At 45.6% G+C, this 23,347-nt stretch overlaps 3 protein-coding genes across 11 annotated transcripts; 2 read left to right on the top strand and 1 right to left on the bottom strand.

The window, feature by feature from the left end:
* Positions 1-454: 454 nt before the first annotated feature.
* On the bottom strand, positions 455-8,352 carry txk (TXK tyrosine kinase). Of its 6 annotated transcripts, none has more exons than XM_084002404.1 (16): positions 8,221-8,352; positions 6,696-6,911; positions 5,184-5,232; positions 4,977-5,058; positions 4,742-4,876; positions 4,588-4,652; positions 4,337-4,396; positions 4,205-4,259; positions 4,015-4,091; positions 3,808-3,932; positions 3,645-3,719; positions 1,794-1,965; positions 1,435-1,651; positions 1,156-1,220; positions 954-1,072; positions 455-863 (listed from the first exon to the last, which is right to left on the bottom strand). In XM_084002404.1, exons 2-16 carry the CDS (start codon positions 6,706-6,708, stop codon positions 547-549), a joined length of 1,626 nt encoding a protein of 541 aa, XP_083858530.1. In that variant the 5' UTR covers positions 6,709-6,911; positions 8,221-8,352; the 3' UTR covers positions 455-546. The 6 variants fall into 6 exon arrangements, with proteins under 6 accessions (XP_083858530.1, XP_083858532.1, XP_083858531.1 ...); XM_084002406.1 differs by having other exon boundaries at positions 6,696-6,812; positions 8,221-8,324; XM_084002405.1 differs by lacking the exon at positions 8,221-8,352 and adding an exon at positions 7,039-8,092.
* Positions 8,277-16,437, top strand: tec (tec protein tyrosine kinase). 3 transcript variants are annotated; one of them, XM_084002386.1, is made up of 19 exons: positions 8,277-8,369; positions 10,270-10,473; positions 10,749-10,853; positions 11,059-11,140; positions 11,650-11,778; positions 11,969-12,021; positions 12,181-12,395; positions 12,754-12,819; positions 12,900-12,954; positions 13,035-13,117; positions 13,980-14,113; positions 14,311-14,379; positions 14,463-14,634; positions 14,891-15,110; positions 15,441-15,505; positions 15,578-15,696; positions 15,785-15,942; positions 16,107-16,222; positions 16,288-16,437. In XM_084002386.1, the coding sequence occupies exons 2-18, from the start codon at positions 10,336-10,338 to the stop codon at positions 16,188-16,190; spliced, it is 1,947 nt and encodes a 648-aa protein (XP_083858512.1). In that variant the 5' UTR covers positions 8,277-8,369; positions 10,270-10,335; the 3' UTR covers positions 16,191-16,222; positions 16,288-16,437. The 3 variants fall into 3 exon arrangements, with proteins under 3 accessions (XP_083858512.1, XP_083858511.1, XP_083858513.1); XM_084002385.1 differs by having other exon boundaries at positions 16,107-16,437; XM_084002387.1 differs by lacking the exon at positions 8,277-8,369 and adding an exon at positions 8,644-8,807 and having other exon boundaries at positions 10,275-10,473; positions 16,107-16,437.
* Positions 16,438-18,312: 1,875 nt separating this feature from the next.
* Positions 18,313-23,058, top strand: LOC311008624 (coronin-2A-like). 2 transcript variants are annotated; one of them, XM_084002390.1, is made up of 14 exons: positions 18,313-18,481; positions 19,044-19,244; positions 19,432-19,548; positions 19,626-19,775; positions 19,845-20,048; positions 20,135-20,251; positions 20,321-20,425; positions 20,774-20,870; positions 21,106-21,221; positions 21,311-21,401; positions 21,492-21,652; positions 22,442-22,609; positions 22,685-22,753; positions 22,920-23,058. In XM_084002390.1, the coding sequence occupies exons 1-14, from the start codon at positions 18,320-18,322 to the stop codon at positions 22,983-22,985; spliced, it is 1,824 nt and encodes a 607-aa protein (XP_083858516.1). In that variant the 5' UTR covers positions 18,313-18,319; the 3' UTR covers positions 22,986-23,058. The 2 variants fall into 2 exon arrangements, with proteins under 2 accessions (XP_083858516.1, XP_083858515.1); XM_084002389.1 differs by having other exon boundaries at positions 20,135-20,425.
* Positions 23,059-23,347: the final 289 nt, after the last annotated feature.

Genomic DNA, 23,347 nt, shown 5'->3' with positions numbered 1-23,347 from the left:
TAAATATATATATACTATATATATAAATAAATATACATTAAAAAAATATATATATATATATACATATATTTAAAATATATATATATATATATACATATATATAAAAATATATATATACATATAAAAAATATATATATACATATAAAAAATATATATATAATCATCCTTCCTGCAGCTGTGATCACTCCTACAGACAGAAGCTCCGTGGCGCCCCCTGCTGACCCCCGTGGCTCACTGCTGCTGCCTCCTGGTCCTGCTTTGGACTCTGAATGAGGTCTCATGAAGTCCTGGAACCCGAACGGTTGAAGGGGTTTCAGAGACACGTTGAAATATCTGTTTATTGTTGTTATTTTTGAGTTTATACCTGCTGATTACGTGACTGTACACAATCACATTGAATTCATAGAAATGTGAAATATTAAGTAACACGTGGTTTGATGTGTGTTTGGTGTGAAAAGTGTTTAATGCAACTCATTATTTACAACGACATCATACATGTACATTCAACCACAACAGGAAATAAACAGCATTAACCACGTCGGTGTGCTAATCTGGGTTTTCTGCCAGTTTTGTGATTTCCTCCCGGAGCTCGGAGAAGGACGGCCGACCCCGAGGCATCTGACCACCAACGAAGAAGAACACAGGGGTGTGATGAGGAGGACAACAGAAATGAACCGATGAACGGACAGATGAGTGGATGAGTACCTCGTGCCAGCAGCGGTACATGATGGCGTAGAGCGGCTGTGAGGCTTGGTGAGGCCGGTACAGCCGGACCCCTCTGGTGATCTCATTCACCACGTCCAGGTTAGAGTGACTTTCAAACGGAGTCCGGCCCTCCGAGTAGATCTCCCACATCACCACACCTACACACACACACACACACACACACACACACATTAGGGTTTAACATGAACTCGTCCGTCTCTGGAGCTGGCGAGTCCACGGCTCCTCACCGAAGGACCAGACGTCAGACTTGCTGCTGTACTTGCTGTAGTGGAGGACCTCCGGAGGAGACCACTTCACGGGGAAGCTGGCCCCGCTAGAACTGGTGTACTGGTTGTCTAGAACGAACCTGCATCAGGGAACACAGTCAAAACTAAATATATATATACACATTTCTACATGTTTTCATCGGTTCAGAGAGCGTATTTCTACCTGGTCATCCCAAAGTCGCTGACCTTCACCACGTTGTGTTCACTGACCAGACAGTTTCTCGCCGCCTGGATGGGAAAAACAACCAGAAGCCTCAAACATGCACTTCAACGTTTTGCCCACTAGGGGGCCTGAGAAGAGGAGCCAAATAGGACACATTTGACTGTCCAGCAAGTACATTTAACTGATGATACAAAGTTAAAGTCAACTTGTAGTGCAGTACTTTTATATTAGTACTTTTACTGCAGTCGTACTACGTGGTAATAAAAGAGAAAGTCCCACCAGGTCTCTGTGGATGCAGCTCTGCGTCTCCAGGTACTCCATCCCCTCACAGACGTCCTGACACATGGACAGAAGCCACGCCTCCTTCAGAGCCCGCCTCCTCTGCCGCAGGAAGTTCAGCAGGCAGCCGTTCTCCATGAACTCGGCCACGATCAGCAGGGGGCGCTGCTGCAAGCACACGCCGTACAGCTGCACCAGTTTGGGGTGGCAGAGCCTCCTGGGAGACACGACGGACGCAGTTAGAGAGGGACGTCGGAACTCTACCTACGTTGTTTGCTAGCGTCGTCCCGACGCAGAAAAAGATCATTTAAACACGTTTTCTGTCATATCCGCGTACGCGATGAGGAGAACGTCCTTACATCATGACCTTGGCCTCCTCGATGAAGTCCTCCTCGTACATGGCGCCCTCCCTGATGGCCTTGATGGCCACGCGTTGCTGAGCCCTCCACTTGCCGAGCCGCACCACGCCGAACTGCCCGCTGCCCAGCTCCTTCATGAAGGTCAGATCCCCGGGGTCGATCTCCCACTTCTCTGCGGGGAGCCAATGAGAGGAGGCGACAATGACGAGGGGCGGGACAATGGACGGGAAAGAGGAGAGACGTAGCAGAAGGGAAAGCTCACAACATCTGAGATATAAAGCAAGACATCGTCTGCATATAAAGACACTTTGATCATTTACAGCTTTCAACTCTCCTTTAAAGGATACTGCACGGTATTATACTACGATATTATACTACGATATTATACTACGATGTTATACTACGATATTATACTACGATATTATACTACGATATTATACTACGATATTATACTACGATATTATACTACGATATTATACTACGATGTTATACTACGATATTATACTACGATGTTATACTACGATATTATACTACGATATTATACTACGATGTTATACTACGATATTATACTACGATGTTATACTACGATATTATACTATGATGTTATACTACGATATTATACTACGATGTTATACTACGATATTATACTACGATGTTATACTACGATGTTATACTACGATATTATACTACGATGTTATACTACGATATTATACTATGATGTTATACTACGATATTATACTACGATGTTATACTACGATGTTATACTACGATATTATACTACGATGTTATACTACGATATTATACTACGATGTTATACTACGATATTATACTATGATATTATACTACGATGTTATACTACGATATTATACTATGATGTTATACTACGATATTATACTACGATGTTATACTACGATGTTATACTACGATATTATACTACGATGTTATACTACGATGTTATACTACGATGTTATACTACGATATTATACTACGATGTTATACTACGATGTTATACTACGATGTTATACTACGATGTCAAACTACGATATTATACAATGATATTATACTACGATGTTATACTAAGATGTTATACTAAGATGTTATACTACGATGTTATACTACGATGTTATACTACGATGTTATACTACGATGTTATACTATGATGTTATACTACGATGTCAAACTACGATATTATATTGTTATACTACAATATACTATATTATACATGATATTATACTACAATATTATAATATGATGTTATACCACGATATTATGCTATGATGTAATACCATATTATACTATTATATTATACTATGCTGTCAAACTACAATATTATTCTATATTATACTAGGATATTGAACAATATTATACTAGGATATTGTACGATATTATACTAGGATATTGTACGATATCATACTAGGATATTGTCCAATATTATACTAGGATATTGTACGATATTATACTAGGATATTGTCCGATATTATACTAGGATATTGTCCGATATTATACTAGGATATTGTACGATATTATACTAGGATATTGTACGATATTATACTAGGATATTGTACGATATTATACTAGGATATTGTACGACATTATACTAGGATATTGTCTGATATTATACTAGGATATTGTACGATATCATACTAGGATATTGTCCAATATTATACTAGGATATTGTATGATATTATACTAGGATATTGTATGATATTATACTAGGATATTGTATGATATTATACTAGGATATTGTCCGATATTATACTAGGATATTGTAGAGTGTGATATCCCGTTGACAGAGTGTACATGAACGCCCCATGGAGGGCTATGTTACCAGTAAAGTATTTATTTGTGTACCTGAGCTGAATCCTGATGTGGCGGGGACACACCTTCCCATCAGACCCACTGCATACCGCAACCGGGTCACGAGACCTGCACACAGGAACCCAACCGTTATGACCTGAAGCCCCAGCAGCAGCACCAGGCGGCGGCGGCGGCGGCGGGACAGATTGGTGAGCACCTGCAGCGTTGTGTTCGTGGTAGTGGATGACGTCCGGGATGGAGCTGAAGGTGTGTTTCTCAGCCAAGAAGAAGCGTCCGCCGTCGGTCTGTTTGATCTGGTAGTGCCGGATGTTGCCGTTCACACTGCCGACACACACAGAGAGCACGTGGAGTTCACCGGTGAACCGTTACCATGGAGATGTGGAGCTCACATGCCGTCTATCACCTTGTTTTGTTGTACACAGACACGATGTAGACCCCCTTCTGGCTGGACTCCCGAACCACGAAACCACCTTCTTTATCCTGGAAAACAAATCCTTTCACCTTCACACGGCAACCAGAACCAGAACCAGGACCCCACACCACCTCAGTTATAAAGACAGGTAGACAGACAGGTGGACAGACAGGTAGTTTACCTGCTGTCTCAGCAGCTGCTCAGCTTCCGTCCTGGTGATGTTCTTGCAGAACCACCTGCAGGAGTTTGATTGGTGTTGATCAATAACACTTCATGAGGTCAGAAACAACCGGAACATGGGAATCAAACTCACGAGTTCGCTTCGATCCGGGTTTTCTCCGTCACGTAGTTGCTGGGGATGAAGCCTTTGTTCCTGTTGGTGCAGCAGAACGCAGCGTGAAGAACGGCAACACGGAGAACGGCAACACAGAGAACCACAACACGGAGAACCGGCGGGGTCCGACAGAAGGCGGACCAGAACCAGGTCCGACAGAAGGCGGACCAGAACCAGGTCCGACAGAAGGCGGACCAGAACCAGGTCAGACAGAACGACAGTGAACGTACCCCTGTTTGTCCTGCGCTCGCCACCACAGCTGGTCCTGTTTGTAGATGATGATGTACTCTTCTCCCTGCAGACGCATCATCATCATCATCATCACCATCATCACCATCATCACCATCATCATCATCATCACCGCTGGTGTGTGTGTGTGTGTACCTGTGTGAGTGTGAGGTCCGTGTCCTCCTTGGCGGTGAAGTCGTACATGGCGATGACGTTCAGTAACCCCTGACCTTCACCGACCTCGTCATCATCGGGAGGCGGGACAGGAAGCTTCCTCATCGACCTCTCCACCTGACGGGAGACATGGAGGATAAACTCTCTCTGTCACACACACACACACACACACAGACACACACACAGACACACACACACACACACACACACCTCTCACCCTGTAGGCGTGTCCCGGGTGTCTCCTGCTCTGGAAACAAAGGGAGGAGTTTCCCTCCAGATCCATGCGGGTGCTGATCTCCCTTAAAGCAGCAGAAAGCAGCAGATCAATATTATTATTGTTATTATTATTATTATTATATATTGATCCACCAGATGTCCAGCTGAATCAAAGTGAGATAATAAGTGCTTTGGTCGTCGTGGTTACCGGGTCTGGACGGCACAGCAGCAGCAGAACACAGAGTGGATGGAGTGATCTGTGGGAGGAGGAGGACATGAGGTCATATAGAGGCTAAGCCCCGCCCCTTCCTGCCCCCCCACAGGACAGTACACATGGTGGTCTCAATAGTGGTCTACTTTCAAGTCTTCTTCAATCCAGCATGATGTTCATTTAGTACATTATGGTCCATTTAGAGTCCACCAGACCAGAAAGTAGGGGATGCTTTTGGGGGCGGGGCTTACCTTGTGATTGACAGGTCACTACCAATGCTAGTTAGCTACTAAGATGACTTTAAAACTTAGCTGTAAAGTTGACCTTGAATCATGAAGCTAACTTTGTTAGCAGCTTCACAACAGAATCCACATGGATCCAGATCCAGTAAGGGTGCTATTCAAGTTCATCAGATCCAGCCGTCGCTCCGCCACACTCCAAATATGGTCACTTCCTTCACTGGCGACAGCAAATATGGTGAAGTCGAGGTTTTAAGTAAATCAAGTTTATTATTAATATTTTTCTGATGAGTTGATAGAGAACTGAGACCGGAACCTTCCTGGGTCTCAGGTTGGTTCTAGACTAGGGGGTTCTGAGGACCAGGTCTCTGACAGGAAGTGTGGTTTCCTTTTCTACAGAATGTCTTTCTGTGGGCGATGTGACACGTCTTCCTGTAGCTCCACACACACACACACACACACACACACACACACACACACACACACACACACACACACACACACACACACACACACACACACACACACACACACACACACACCTGGTTGTCATGTGATCCCCCGCCAGAATAAAACCCAGAAGAGATCCGTTAGCGTCAATGCCATAAGGGGGTTCTGCTGGTGGTTTTGTGGTGGACCAGGATCCCAGGAACACACGTGTGAGCATACAGGTCCAGGTCCATTATTCTGAAAGCACCAGGTCCCATTGGACCAAAATCATGGTTCCTCCACCATTTCCAGAGTCAAATTCAAGCACTTTTCAAGCACTTCAAGGTGCATTTTCCATGCTTTTCCAGCCCCTTCCAGCTGTGGTAAACTCCATATTTGTATCAATCCAATGGTCAGTATTCAGTCTACTTATTATGTCACTTGTTCATCACATTAAATGAGATGTTATTGTCCTCTAAACAACCAACATGATGTTTGGAGACAGCTTTTTACAGAAGGACCACAAATGAAAGGAAAACTAATTCCACTAACAGATCCACAGAAATATAATCACCAACTATTTTCATCATCTGTTCATCATCAAAAGGCATTTTTCATAAAGAAATGTCAGAAAATGCTGTTTTCAGTCCCTCAGATATGGAGATCTTCTTTTCTCTGTTCTATCATAGATGTCATCACATACAACACACATTTCAAGACCTTTAGTCTAAATCCAAGCACTTTTCAAACCTTGAAAACACCACACTAAACCTCAAAGTGTTTTCATTGAGGAAGGAAGTTAGGTTTGTGTTCGTTAACAGTTAAATCTGCAGGTTCTTACTTGAGTGAATCATCTCCAGCGTTCTTCTTCTTCTCTTCTTCTTCTTCTTCTTCTCTTCTCAGGGTTTCAGGGCGCCGGAGAGTTCTCAGCCGATGTGATGACAGACGGGTGGGAATCCTGTCGATGGTGAAGATAGAGAGAGAGACAGGTGGGTGGAGGAAGAAGAGAAGGTGAAGAGGAGTCTGTCGTCGTCTTCCTCAGACACGCTGATGAAGTCTGATTTAAAAACAGAGCGAGGGAGAGGGAGAGACAGGAAGTGAAAGAATGATGTGAATGAAACCACCAAGCATCCGTCTCTCTGAAGCTTTGTATTAAAACGTGAACTCTGACTTCAATGACGTACGTTTCCGTTCGTCGGCTCAAACTCAAAGGCTTTTATTTTGAATAATGTGGCTCCCATGCGTTTGTGTGGATCCTTTCACAGTAAAGTGAAAGTACGGTGGTTGTGTAATCACAACATGTAATTAAGTATCCGGCGTGTGAAGACGTCAAATTGTAGCTTTAATTTGAAACTGGAAGCTACCACTTTAAATTTAGGGGGGGGGGCAGCAAGACCAACTTTTGTCTTTAGTTGCAGCACGTTCTCACTCCCGACTCCTCAAATAACGTAACAATCGTAGGATACATAGCAACGTAACGTAGCATCATTAACGTACATCGCACTTAACTTACGTCACATACTTAACGTAGATAACTTACGAAACTTCACATACACATGCTACGTACTTACGTCAAGTAGGTCACATACTTAACTAACATAACTTCACGTACTTAAGTCACGCACTTTACCTTCATCCTGTACTTAACTAATGTAACGTAACGTTAACCACGAGCTGAACTAGCCCGCATTTAAAAAAAAAAGATATTAAAACGTCCTCATTGTACAATTTTATTTATCTCACTTATAAAAAAAACTGTCCTCAAAACATCCTCAACTTTCCTTTTTACAAAACTGCTACGATTTACAAAAACTGCTACAATTTACAAAATTTCTACTATTTACAAAAACTGCTACGATTTACAAAAACTGCTACGATTTACAAAACTGCTCCAATTTACAAAAACTGCTACAATTTACAAAATTTCTACGATTTACAAAAACTGCTACGATTTACAAAACTGCTACAATTTACAAAAACTGCTACAATTTACAAAATTTCTACGATTTACAAAAACTGCTACGATTTACAAAACTGCTACAATTTACAAAAACTGCTACGATTTACAAAATTTCTACGATTCACAAAAACTCCTACGATTTACAAAAACTTCTACGATTAACAAAATTTCTACGATTTACAAAAACTTTCCTTTTTATAAAAACTGCTACGATTTACAAAAACTTCTACGATATACAGAACAATCTCACTTTTAAATATTTTTGTTCCAATTTACAAAAATTCTATGATTTACAAAAACTTCTTCTCTTCACAGAACGACCTCACTTCTTAAGAACGTCATCTCAAAGTTTGCCAGTGTTTGATTTTTAAACTTCCTCATTCCAGAAAGTAAACACACGACTGACCTTGCTCTGACACGCGCGCACACCTCTCCACCCCGTGTGCGCGCGCGTGTGCCCGCCCCTCTCCCTGCATTTCCTGACTGCTTCACAGCGACGTTAGAATGAAGCGCACCGCGGACGGACCAGAACCCGGGACATGACGCAGAAATAAGGTCAGAGGAACACAAACACGCGCACGTTTTAATGACGTCACTTGGATAACGCCGCTCATCAATTAAAAATAATGAACGCAAATTGCGCGGGCGCGCCACGCTCCGCGGAACGCGAGCTTCCACGTCTCCTCCAGCTGCTGCATGTGACGACACGAACACGTCATGACCGCGTTATCCTGAACAGGACGTCGCTCATCGAGGAGTAATAACGCGCCATGAACGTCACGTGTTTTTATGAATTCATTATATACATATATATGATAATATTAACATATGATTGATGATTGACGTGTCGGTTCACGTCATTGATCACGTTAATCACCGTGAAATCCACTTGAACCACCTGAGCAGGTGGAGCATCGTCTCGCTTCCTTCTGCTGCGTTCAAGTGCTGTCAGAGAAACCACAATCACTAGAAGTACTCGGGTATTGTACTTAAGTACCACAGTTACCAGCGTACTATAACATGTACTGAGAGTATAATATATATATTAAATTATTACTTAAGTAAAAACAGTGTTTTTCAAAGTAAAATCTGGTGTGATTTTGAGCTTCAGATTCATGTTTCTGAATACACACTTCTTCTATCATATAAATCAGGGAACTTTAGGTAGTTTTGTTTAATAAATAAATTATGTTCATGTTCCCAAACTACAGTTATGAAATAACATTGTTTAGCTCCGTATAAACATTTTCAACAGAACTCAGCTGCAGATTCAGTTTATTCTTTAACCATAACAAAGACACAAAACAACCAAAGACACTCAAAACTACCACAAAGAGACACAAAACTACCACAAAGAGACACAAAACAACCACAAAGACACACAAAACTACCACAAGGAGACACAAAACAACCACAAAGAGACACAAAACAACCACAAAGACACACAAAACAACCACAAAGAGACACAAAACTACCACAAAGAGACACAAAACAACCACAAAGAGACACAAAACAACCACAAAGACACACAAAACAACCACAGAGACACACAAAACAACCACAAAGAGACACAAAACTACCACAAAGAGACACAAAACAACCACAGAGACACACAAAACAACCACAAAGAGACACAAAACAACCACAAAGAGACACAAAACAACCACAAAGACACACGAAACAACCACAAAGACAGAAAAACCACAAAGAGACACAAAACAACCACAAAGACACACAAAACAACCACAGAGACACACAACACAACCACAAAGAGACACAAAACTACCACAAAGAGACACAAAACAACCACAAAGACACACAAAACTACCACAAGGAGACACAAAACAACCACAAAGAGACACAAAACAACCACAAAGACACACAAAACAACCACAAAGAGACACAAAACTACCACAAAGAGACACAAAACAACCACAAAGAGACACAAAACAACCACAAAGACACACAAAACAACCACAGAGACACACAAAACAACCACAAAGAGACACAAAACTACCACAAAGAGACACAAAACAACCACAGAGACACACAAAACAACCACAGAGACACACAAAACTACCACAAAGAGACACAAAACAACCACAAAGACACACAAAACAACCACAGAGACACACAAAACAACCACAAAGAGACACAAAACAACCACAAAGAGACACAAAACAACCACAAAGACACACGAAACAACCACAAAGACAGAAAAACCACAAAGAGACACAAAACAACCACAAAGACACACAAAACAACCACAGAGACACACAAAACAACCACAAAGACACACAAAACAACCACAGAGACACACAAAACAACAACAAAGATACACAAAACAACCACAAGGACACAGAAAAACCACAAAGAGACAAAGACTCCATACAGCAGATTGTATCTGGAGGTAAAACCGAGTCTAAAATGAAACCTGTGCATCTCTTTTCCTCAGCTCAGCTCCGGCCCGCCTCCTTCTGACGACACCGGCCAATGGGCTGAGGGCGTGGGCGGGGCCAGGATGAGTGCCGAGCTGCTATTGGAGGAGACGCTGATCAAACGTTCGCAGCAGAAGAAGAGGACTTCGCCACTGAACTACAAGGAGCGACTGTTCGTCCTCACCAGGAGCCGGCTGAGCTACTACGACGGACGAGCCGAGGTCGTCTACACTTATAATATTAATATTTATATTAATGATAATAATAATAATAATAATAATAATAATAATAATAATAATTAATAACATAATTAGCATTTCAGAAAAGATACACAAGCGACAGGGGGCGGAGCTTAGTACAGCCATATACTGAGATAATAAATCAAGGGAGAGGTCATTTTCTCATAGACTTCTATACAACCAGAGAGGAGGCGCCCCCTGGTGGCCAGCAGAGAGAACATATATCAGCTGATATCTGACATTAATTCCATCCACAGAAGAAGAACCGGAGAGGATCCATCGAGCTGAGCAGAGTCAGATGTGCTGAGATCGTCAAGACCGGAGGAGAGATCATCCCCTGCCAGAACAAGTACCCCTTTCAGGTACCAGCAAGTCCAGGACTCCACCTGGTCTGGGTGGTGCTGATCAGAGGTCTGGTCTGGGTGTCAAAGCTCATCTTAACAATATGATTTAGACATTGATTAAAAAAAAGAAAAGAAACCCAGCTTTGAGGCAGGATGGATGATGGGAAATGTAGTCTTCCACTGTAACGCGTCCCAGAGATCTGATCCCAGTCTTTGTGTCCAGGTGGTCTACGACGCCAACACCCTCTACGTCTTTGCTCCGAGCCACGACAGCAGGAGTCTCTGGGTCCAGAGCCTCAAAGAGGGTCAGTCTCCATTCTGGTCTAGTCTAGTCTAGTCAGGACCCTGATACAGGTGTGAATCACGTGTTGGAGTCTGAGCTGCGGCAAAGTTCTCATCACACGCTGAAACCACACAACCGAAACTTGTTTTCACACCTGGGGCAAAGCTCCCAGCCCCCCCCCCCCCGCCCACGGTTTCCCCTGAGATGACTCACTTTGGTTTAGTGACCATTTCACTTACAGAGAGTCTTATTACAGCGTTGAATCTCACTAACATCCCCAAACTGGACTCCTGACAAGGAGCTGATTTGTTTTATGTTGTTGTCATATTACATTCTAGGTGTCTCTGCTGCCCCCAAGTGGCCAAAATAAATCATTGCCGCTTTAAAGACCTCTGTATGTATTTAAGTAAATAGTGCTGAATTCCAGGCAGAAATGACCAAATATCCCCGTTTGAAAGAAGTCTGCTGATTTAAACGCGAGATGTGCTCGTTGCTCCCGTCACCTTGACAACAGCAGCTTCCTGTCCACAGAGATCAAAGACAACGCGGCGGTGTCGGCCAAGTTTCACCCTCAGTTCTGGCAGGAAGGGGTGTGGCTCTGCTGCCGCCAGGCGGACAAGCAGGCTCTGGGCTGCGAGGAGTACAACCTGTTTGGAGACAGTAAGAACGTTGTATTAGTACACGTGTGGAATAGTTGTGGTCGTTGCTCATCAACAATGTGGCATATACAAATACACACTTTAAATGTGCCTCTACTTGATGTTTTTAAGAGTATTTATAGGTTCCAGCGTGAGGAAGCAGTGAGAGGTCAGAGGTCAAAACGAAAACGCTTTCTGTTCCTCTCTCGTAGTTTCCAGAAAACCTTTACCCCCGATCCCTGGTGAGGAGAGAAACAATGAGAGGGTAACACACACACAGACACACACTCTAACACACACACACACACACACTCTAACACACACACACACACGTACTAACACACACACACACACACGTACTTACACACACGTACTAACACACACAAGTACTAACACAAACACACTGTCGTCCTCCCTCCTCCAGCGGCGCCCCCCTCCTCCTCTTCCTGCCGAGGGTGACGATGCCGCCGGCCGTGATGATGATGACGATGATGAAGAGGAGGAGGAGCAGCTGGTGGTGGTGGCGCTCTACGACTTCCCCGGCACGGAGCCGCACGACCTGAGTCTGGTGAAAGGAGGCGAGTACGTCATCCTGGAGAAGTGTGACGTCAACTGGTACAAAGCCCAGAACCAGTACGGGTGAGTCTGCAGGTCTGGGTTCAGGTCTGGGTTCAGTATCAATAAGCAGATGAAAAGGATGCTGAAATAACTCCATCATGATGGGGATCAGTAAAAAGTGCTGAGTCATGCTTTGTTAGGTCTGTCTGCAAGACCACAAGATAACTACTGTTAAAACGCTGGTTTTCTGAATGGAGTCTGGTTGATGGTGCTAGGCTACGCTAACATTGTAGCTGCTCCATCAACACTCCATATAAGGTCATCTAGACATAAATACAGCAGAGACCTTGTTGTTTGGACCACAGACAGTCTCTGGTTCCTCCACATGGTCTGGTCTGGTCTCTGGACTTATGTGACCCGGGTCCTTGTGTGTCTCCAGGGAACAAGGCTACATCCCCAGTAACTACGTCACAGAGAAGACCTCGGGGAACCTGGTGCAGTTCCTGTGAGTTCTTCATCGTTGGTAAAGCTGATGGAGGATCTCGTTAAAGCAGATCATTAACATGTTGTTGTTGTTTGTTGTAGTTGGTACAGTAAACAAGTCAACAGGAACAAAGCGGAGGAGCTGCTGAGGAAAGAGGTGAGCGTCACTCCTTACCCTCCGTCTACGATTAGATCCACATCTTTACGTTTACGTGGTCTCTCCGTCGCCCCCTGCAGGACAAAGAAGGAGCCTTCGTGGTCAGAGACTCCAGCACTCCGGGAACCTACACCGTGTCCCTCTACGCCAAGTCTGCTGCCGGGTAAACACTCCCCCCCCTCACCATGACATCATTCTGCCGGCCGCAACCAAACTCTGCTCTCTAATTTAACACTTTAACAGTTTATTTAAAATACTGATCCGCTGATACTTCCAGATATTTATGATCAGTCCCTTTTTCTAGATCCACATTAAGGCTTCACATCGGCATCGCTCAGATCCACACGGCTCTGATTTAAAAAGAAAAAACCTGCCTTTATCAGCTGGTTGATGATCCTTTCCTGACAAACAGTCCAGCTTATAAAAGGCTATTTTTTAAATGGAGTCTGGTTTACAGGAAACACACACCGGGGCTACATGACATCTGTTTAAGGAAGCTTCACGTGATTGTGGAGAAAAAATCAAATGGTTGTTGTGCAGCAGAGCTGTTACTCAGCCATGGATGATGTTGTTGTTGTTGTTGATGATGTTGTTGTTGTTGATGATGTTGTTGTTGATAATGTTGTTGTCGTTGATGATGATGTTGTTGTTGTTGTTGATGTTGTTGTTGATGTTGTTGTCGTTGATGATGTTGTTGTTGTTGTTGATGATGTTGTTGTCGTTGATGATGATGTTGTTGTCGTTGTTGTTGTCGTTGATGTTGTTGTCGTTGATGATGATGATGTTGTTGTTGTTGATGATGTTGTTGTCGTTGATGATGTTGTTGTTGTCGTTGATGATGATGTTGTTGTCGTTGATGATGATGTTGTTGTTGTTGATGATGATGTTGTTGATGATGTTGTTGTCGTTGATGATGATGATGTTGTTGATGATGATGATGATGATGATGTTGTTGTCGTTGATGATGATGATGTTGTTGATGATGATGATGATGTTGTTGTTGTTGATGATGTCGTTGTTTGTAGGGAGGCCGGTGCAGCGATAAAACATTACCACATCAAGGAGACGCAGGGCTCGCCTCCACAGTTTTACCTGGCTGAGAAACACCTGTTCAGCTCCATCCCCGACCTCATCGAGTACCACAAACACAACGCAGCAGGCAAGTCCAGCCGAGGCGGACTCCATTCACAAAACCAGCGTTCTAACAGGAGTTATCTTGTGGTCTTGCAGACAGACCTAACAAAGCATGACTCTGCACTTTTTACTGATCACCATCATGATGGAGTTATTTCAGCATCCTTTTCATCTGCTTGTTGATATTAAATCACAGATCAATGTTCTCTGTATGTGTGTCAGGCCTTGTTGCCAGGTTACGGTACCCTGTGGGGAAACAGTCGGCTCCATCCACCGCCGGCTTCAGCTACGGTGAGAATGAAACCAGCTGTTTAACGGTGAACACGGCCGTCTGTCTGGCTGCCCGCTGACGTTCCTCCTCGTGCTCCCTGCAGAGAAGTGGGAGATCGACCCCAGGGATCTGACCTTCATGAAGGAGCTGGGCAGCGGGCAGTTCGGCGTGGTGCGGCTCGGCAAGTGGAGGGCTCAGCACCGCGTGGCCATCAAGGCCATCAGGGAGGGCGCCATGTACGAGGAGGACTTCATCGAGGAGGCCAAGGTCATGATGTAAGGACGGATTTATCCAGGAGACCACCTCCGGGTCTGAAGCTCCTAAGAGCTGCATTCTCTCTGCTGGCCACCAGGGGGCGACTCCTCTCTGGTTCTCAGATTCAAATATGGTCACTTCCTTCACTGGCGACGGCCAACATGGTGAAGTCGAGGCTTCAAATCCACAAACCACTGAGATCAGAGAGGCGTCGCCCCCTGGTGGCCAGCAGACAGAATCAGTCAGTAAGGCGTGTGTTGCCCCCCCCCCCCCCAGGACCCTGTCTCACCCCAAGCTGGTGCAGCTGTACGGCGTGTGCAGTCAGCAGACGCCCATCTACATCGTCACGGAGTTCATGGAGCACGGCTGCCTGCTCAACTTCCTGCGGCAGCGGCGCGGCGGCGGCTTCAGCCTCGGCTCGCTGCTGAGCATCTGTCTGGACGTCGGCGAGGGCATGGAGCACCTGGAGGCCAACGGCTTCATCCACCGAGACCTGGTACTCCTCCCACGCTCCTCCTCTCACGCTCCTCCTCACATCTGACTGGATTCTGTTCTATTCAGACAAAAAAAGTGTCTAATTTGCGATTTTATAAAGTGCAAATGTGCAAAAGTTTTTTTCTCTGAATATTGCCCCCCCCATCTCTCAGCTCTGTTTGTTTAGGGTTGTTTGGGGGGGTTTCTACTAGTGGCCTGATACAGCGTCATAGTTGCACCTGGGGAACTTCTCAGTCCAGGACTTGATCCCGAGACCCGAGTCCCCAATCAGGTCCAGCCGAAAACAAAATGAATGTTGAATTCAGTGACAGACGGACGTGTTTTCTTGCAGGCGGCCAGGAACTGTCTGGTGAACAACTCTCTGGTGGTGAAGGTGTCCGACTTCGGCATGACCAGGTAAGGCACTCGCCTGTCGGCCATCTTTCACCTGAACCAGGTGTTAACGTTAACGCGTGTGCGTCGTCATAGATACGTGTTGGACAACCAGTACACCAGCTCATCGGGCGCCAAGTTCCCCGTCAAGTGGTCGCCGCCCGAAGTCTTCAACTTCTGCAAGTACAGCAGCAAGTCGGACGTCTGGTCCTACGGTACGGACCGGATCCTCATTGATCCACATCGAGCCTCGACGCCGTCTAAACCACTAACTCACTGTTCCTGGTGTGTGTGTGTTCCCAGGTGTGCTGATGTGGGAGGTGTTCTCTGAGGGTCGCATGCCGTTTGAACACAGTCAGAACCACGAAGTGGTCACCATGGTAACCATGGGCCATCGCCTGTACAGGCCCAAGATGGCCACGCCCACCGTCTACGACATCATGCAGCTCAGCTGGAGGGAGGTGAGGGAGACGATGCGTTGGATTTCATTTTTGTCATTTAAGATATAGAAAAGGGACGTTTAACACCCAGGTGGGACCGGGTCGGTCTGGCTGAGACTGAGTCCACCTGCTGAGGCCAGGTAAAACCCCGACTAAGTCTACCTCCTGTGTTCTCTCCTTTCCAGAGACCAGAGGAGCGTCCGACGTTCTCCCAGCTCTGCCTGATGATCTCCGACGCACTGGAGGGCGACGCCCCTCCCCCACACTGACCAATCAGCTGCCTCACATCTACATCTGGACCCCTCACAACTGCATCTGGACCCCTCACAACTACATCTGGACCCCTCACATCCACATCTGGACCCCTCACACCTACATCTGGACCCCTCACATCCACATCTGGACCTCTCACACCTACATCTGGCACTGTGGCCCCTAGGGCTCGCCCTAGGGCTCCATCTAGTGTCCGGTTTGTGTATTTCAGTTTTAGTGGTGAATTAAAGCCCTCTCCTTCTACTCTGTCAACATGAGCGTTGTTCTGTATCCGACCACCAGGGGGCGGTAGTAGGTAGCAGAGCAGATTGAAGAAAATCATCTCTTTGTGGAATAAAAACACTTGTAGTTTTACCTCTACTAAGAGGAAGTCCTCAGTCCATTTCAGAATAAAAGTGGTTCAACAATCAGTTTCAAATTAAAATACAAAAGATGCAATCAGTAATTAAAAAGACACTATATTTATATAGTTTAAATGTTTAAAAATCAACTGAAATTACATTTTAAACATGAATCCATTAATTAGCATGTATTATTTCAATGATTTATGTATTTTTTATGCCTTATTTCAGTCCTGGGGGGTCAATAAGGTCCCTTTTTATTAAATATATCTAGGAACAGGTTGCAGGTTGCACTTGATGGGTATCAGTCAGACCTGATCATCTCATCATCCCCGATCTTCACGAGGACGTCTGACCACTGATTCCCGTCTCGAGACGTCGGGTCTCCATCTCAGACGAACTCCCGGCCTTTGGCCACGTTTGGATCCCATCTTTAAAAATAAAGGACATATCAGGATTAGTTACAGAGGCGCTCACTTAAGGTGGTTCATTAAATCAGCCTGGAATTAAAGTCTGCTTTCTTAAAAAAGGCTGGTGGTCCGCTCACATCCAGAGGCAGAGTGTTTACTAGAAATGTGCGCCCCAGAGGGGGGTCAGATAAGCTGTGGAGCTGTGCATTGTGGGAGTTGTTGTCTTCCATCCACATGCACCAAAAAGTCACTGTCTGCCTTTTCTCGGTCAAGAAGGCACCAAATGCTACATTTATTCTACATTTCCACGACATATATGACCCACATTCATGTTTCCATCGGGAAGTATCCTTTAACTTGGCTAGCCAGTCACGAAGTTAGCTACCTAGCCGACCACCTTAGTTAACCAACCAGTATTTAAGCTAGTTAGCCAACCAGTATTTAAGCTAGTTAGCCAACCAGTATTTAAGCTAGTTAGCCAACCATGACGTCAGCTGAACTCCGTACAGCAGCTAGCAGCTAGCATCGTACTCACCACCTTGATTTCACAACGACGGCACAAAAAAAAACGCGAAATCCTCCACGAACAGAAACAAACGTCATCGGAGTAGATGGGGGATCCGGTGATCCCGTGATGCGGTCTCCGTGGAGGGAACGCGAGGCACACATGACCGTGGACGTCAGCCCCAGAGGAAAGGGGCGGGGCCTCTTTACCTCGGCTACGTGGTAGCGCCGTAGACGTAATGCTGCCTTCACGTGCTCGTCGGAAGATCCGAATTCCCACGAATTACGAGAATGTCATGTTCAAGTGCTTTGTTGTCAGAACCAGAAAGGAGTTTATTAATATTAATATTATTTATTAAAATGATTAAATGTTTTCACATACAAGGAATTTGCGCATATTTACAAACAATAAAGCAAAGTACTACAGTGAAGAACATAAATACAATTAAAAATGAAACAAAACAATTACCTAAAATGAATAAAAAAAGAAATTAAAAAAGAAAAAAAGAAAAATATAATTAAAAAAAAAAGAGTCGGGATATTTTTGAAAAAAAAAACCTGCTTAACGTAAGGTTTGTTATGGACGGAACAATAAATAATAACCTTATCTTTAGGGGCGGGGCTTACCTGCTGATTGACAGGTCACTACCATCCTATTATGATATTAATACTATTTTATTATATGATGACTGACTGACTGAATGATGGAATAATACAATAATATGGAAGTCATGAAAATGTGTGTGTGTGTGTGTGTGTGTGTGTGTGTGTGTGTGTGTGTGTGTGTGTGTGTGTGTGTGTGTGTGTGTGTGCAGTATCAGATGGTGAGGGTGTTTGTGTGTGTGCAGTCGGGCATATACAGCTCTGCTGATGAGGAAGGAGCCGTCAGAAGTCAGCCGACGGGACAGAACTGCTGTACTCTGGAAGTCCACGGTCCTAAGAGTAGTGGTGGTGGGGGTAGTAGTACTAGTAGTACTAGTAGTAGTAGAGCTGGTCTGCGGCCGGAGAAGAAGACAGACGACTCCACCAGAGGTGAGACCGTTTTATTGATATCATCATAAATAATCTTAATTTGTGTTTCGTACTTTCTTACTACTACTTTCAAGTATAGTAACACTTGTGTGACACACTTTAAAGTAACTGTACTATAGTCAACTTTTTTATATATATATATATATATATATATATATATATATATATATATATATATATATATATATATATCTTCTTCTCCTTCTCTTCTTCATCACTCCTCTTCTCTCCACAGTAAGCTGATCTCTCCTAGCTACATAAAGATCAAAGGTCAAAGGTCAGGAGGGATTTGTAACAACAGGAAGTGTGAATGTAACTGATGAATCTTTAATAGGAGCAAATTGTTCTGGACGAAGGATTTAACTGTGGTCATGTGTGTGTGTGTGTGTGTGTGTGTGTGTGTGTGTGTGTGTGAATGATTAAGAAGTTCAGTTATTGAAGAAATTGATGCATTATTGATAAGATGCAAGCCAATAATGACACCTGATTGCATTATTGATTAGGCCAGATGAAAGGTCTCACACACACACACACCTTCATCCTTCATCGTCCCGTCCTCCAGATGTCACGGCGGTCGTCGTTCCGCTGCTCAAAGTTTCGCCACGTGTTCGGGAAGCCGTCCACGAAGGAGCGCGGCTACGCCGGCGTGCCGATCACACGCAGCGTCCACGACAACCACTACTGCTCAGCCAACCCCCGCTTCATCGCCGTGGTGACCGAGTGTGCCGGGGGCGGGTCCTTCATGGTCCTGCCCATCCATCACGTACGTCTCTCTAGTGAATCTCCAGTTCATCCACGTAGATCATTTCTGGCCTGTGAGCTCAGATTGTTTCTGCTGCCCTCTAGTGGTGAAGTGTTGTATGTGTCTGCTGCATTACAACCTGGAATTAAAATGGATTTTGTTTAAAGTGTTTACTTGATTGGCCGTTCCTTCTCTTGTCCCCCCTCAGACCGGCCGGGTGGACCCCCAGCACCCGAGGGTGTGTGGTCACCGTGGGCGGGTCCTGGACGTCAAGTGGAACCCGTTCGATGATCACTGCGTGGCCTCGTGCTCGGAGGACCGCACTGTGAGTCCAGCACGCCCCCCGTCCTGTCGTCGTGGTAACGAGTCACCAGGTGTCTAAAGTGTTGTGAGTGTGCGCAGGTGAAGATCTGGGACGTCCCGGTCTGCGGCGTCCAGCAGAACCTGACCAGGGCCAGGAAGACCCTGATTGGTCACTCAAGGAGGGTGGCGCTCATTGAGTGGCATCCAACCGCCGAGAACCTGCTGCTTAGCTCCGGCTACGACTACAAGGTCAGGCTCCTCATTGGTCAGTCAAAACACTCCGATGGAGGTTATTAAGTAGTCTCTTCTGGTCCCCAGGTCCTTCTCTGGGACGTGTCCCAGATAGGCGCGGTGCTCAGGTACCCGGTCCGCGTGGTCCTGATGCCCGTCCACCACCGCCAGCTGTCCGACGCACTGCTGCTGCTGTCCGTCAGCTTCAATGGCGACGGCAGCAGGCTGGCGGTCACATCCAAGGACAGACGGGTCCGAGTCCTGGACCCGCGGACGGGACGGATCCTACAGGTGTGTGTGTGGTTTTTGAAGCGTCCTCCCCCTTTTCGTCTGGTTGTGTTGAAGAAGGACTTCTTTGTCGTGGATGTTTCCTGCAGGTGTCGGGCAACAAGTCCCACAGGGCCAGCAAGGTCCTCTACATGGGGGGGTCCAGGATGCTTCTGTCCACCGGCAGCTCGCCCTGGAACCACCGACAGGTGGTCCTCTGGGACTCGGTGAGACCACACAGATCCTCACATAGTCCAGACTCCCATCGCTCTGTAAAACCATCTGTCTGTCTGCAGGACGACTTGTCTGAGCCGCTGTACGAAGAGGATTTGGACGGATCCGCTGGAGTCCTCTTCCCATTCTACGATCCGGACACACGCATGCTGTACCTGGCTGGAAAGGTCTACCCAGAACCCTTTGCAACTCTTGTATTTCCTATTTGACCCGTATCCCAACCTAATGTTTTCCGAGTGGTTTCTACATAAGTACCGTATCGACTCCCATCTCTCCAGACAGGAAGTTGAGGGATTTTGAAATGTTTGGTAATCTGGTCTTGGTAGACTTGGTAGTCTTTCTGAAGATCCAGGTCAGCAGAATTGCACAAAGTTGCCAAAATGTCCAAGATGATGAAAGTAAAACATTCCTCCACCATCACGTGTGCTTTTATTTTGAAATGGATGGCGCCATATTTTGGAGAAGGGTTGAAGAGTAGTCTCTGAACAAGATCGTCCTTCCGTATTTTGACTCAGGGTGACGGGAACATCCGCTGCTACGAGCTGAGTGATGAGAAACCCCACGTCAGCTTCCTGGTCGAGTTCAGGTCTCTGCTGCCCCAGAAGGGACTCGGTGAGACCAACACACACCAGCACATAACATAAACATACACAGTTCTGATCCAGTAAGTCTAAAAAAACAAGACATGAGTCAGCATTTTAGCACTTAATGTTTCCCTCTTCTCAACGCCAATGAGCGACCCGAACTATAAACTCTTCGGTACTTTAGGAAAAGACCAACTAAGCTAGATGAACCAGAACACCAACTTACAAGGTCTGATTCCCAATGACCCCTTACTTTCCTTCAGGGGTGATGCCGAAGCGCGGCCTGGACGTTGGCGCCTGTGAGGTTTTCAGGTTCTACCGCCTGATCGCCATCAAAGACCTGGTGGAACCGCTGTCCGTCATCGTGCCGCGGAAAGAGGTGAACGCGACAGGTTCTTCTTATTACGTTGCTTCTACCGACGGTCGAGGCAGAAACTAAAGTTAGCGGGTTTCCCTCCGTCCTTCCAGTCGGGTATTTTCCACGAGGATCTGTACCCAATGACGGCTGGAAACCAGGCGTCCATGACGGCTCAGGAGTGGCTGTCGGGGATCAACAGAAGTAAGATATATGTTGGTGCATTTGAGCCAAAATGGCTGACAGATACATGATACCACGTGTCACCAGCTGTCTGTTACGAATCTCCATCAGGTCCAGTGCTGATGTCCCTGAAGCCCGGGAATCGTGTAGCCAATCCTTACCCAGAAACCCCTGCTGAGAAGGCGTTAGTGAGGCAGCTGAGCTCCACCAGGTTCCAGATGGATCCAGAGGCTGGTGCAGTGACCGGGTTCGACCTGGACTTTATGGAAGAGGTAAAACCCCTTGTATAAAACCAGCCCTGTAATATAAACAAGCCCTGTAGTATAAAACCAGCCCTGTAGTATAAACCAGCCCTGTAGTATACAGTATAAACCAGCCCTGTAGTATAAAACCAGCCCTGTGGTATAAAACCAGCCCTGTAGTATAAAACCAGCCCTGTAATATAAACCAGCCCTGTAGTATAAACCAGCCCTGTAGTATACAGTATAAACCAGCCCTGTAGTATAAAACCAGCCCTGTGGTATAAAACCAGCCCTGTAGTATAAAACCAGCCCTGTAATATAAACCAGCCCTGTAGTATACAGTATAAACCAGCCCTGTAGTATAAAACCAGCCCTGTGGTATAAAACCAGCCCTGTAGTATAAAACCAGCCCTGTAGTATACAGTATAAACCAGCCCTGTAGTATAAAACCAGCCCTGTGGTATAAAACCAGCCCTGTAGTATAAAACCAGCCCTGTAGTATACAGTATAAACCAGCCCTGTAGTATAAAACCAGCCCTGTGGTATAAAACCAGCCCTGTAGTATACAGTATAAACCAGCCCTGTAGTATAAAACCAGCCCTGTGGTATAAAACCAGCCCTGTAGTATAAAAGCAGCCCTGTAATATAAACCAGCCCTGTAGTATACAGTATAAACCAGCCCTGTAATATAAGCCCTGTGGTATAAAACCAGCCCTGTAATATAAACCAGCCCTGTAATATAAACCAGCCCTGTAGTATAAAACCAGCCCTGTAGTATAAACCAGCCCTGTAGCATACCGGCCTGTGGTCACTCTCCAGGCCTTCCTCGAGGAGCAGCTGGCCTACCAGGATGCCAAATACCCCAGGGAGGTGAGCGACCTGTCGGGGTGGCAGCCGGACGAGACCCAGATCCCAATGTGGACCTACTGCTGCACGCCGCACTGCTGTGAACCTGCAGAGAGGCCGCCGCCCACAACCGAGAGCGAGGTGAGGCTCCGATCCGTCCATGAGAACATGCTAACGTTTCTCCTCTTCCTGACGAGAATGTGGTTTTGGTTTCAGCTGCTGCAGGCGTTTTACCGACAGCAGGAGGAGATCCGAGACCTGAGAGACTGCCTCCACGACAAAGACGTCAGTGGTCACACGCTGTAAACGTCAAGTTATATATATATCTATATCTAGATATATATTTCTGTGCACATGTATTTAATTTGAACCTATTTTAGCCTGCACATTGATTTGAATTGAATATACTTAGTTATGAGTGTGACCGGTTGTGACCGTTGTGTTGTTGCAGGCGAGGATCGCTCAGCTGGAGCTGGACGTCACCAACACCAGAAACAACCTGAGGGCCACCTTCTGATTCAACCAATCAGCTCTGATGCTGCCGTCGAACACCGAGCCAATTACACACCTCGACCCCTCCGACGCTTATTAAAGGAGTCATCACCTGGTTTTATACGTATCCAGCCCCCCTTGGATCGCTTTGGATCAATTCGTAAAACTTATTAGAAAAAAAAAAAAAAATTTTAATCAAACATTGAGCTTGTTCTGACCCTTTTTCGTACCGCGATTTTATCACGCGAGATTACGCGCGAGGTTTTGACTGGTCCGGATGTGCATTGTATAATATGTAATGAGGCGCGCGTTGATTCGCCGCAGGAAGGACAGAGCCGGGGGGGCTTGCCTGCATGCAGACTCCAAAACATAATGGCGGCGCTTCGG

This window comes from Eutrigla gurnardus, assembly GCF_963514095.1.
Source record: "Eutrigla gurnardus genome assembly, chromosome: 23".
NCBI classification, from domain to species: Eukaryota; Metazoa; Chordata; class Actinopteri; order Perciformes; family Triglidae; genus Eutrigla; species Eutrigla gurnardus.
This window is presented reverse-complemented; position numbering and strand designations above follow the sequence as displayed.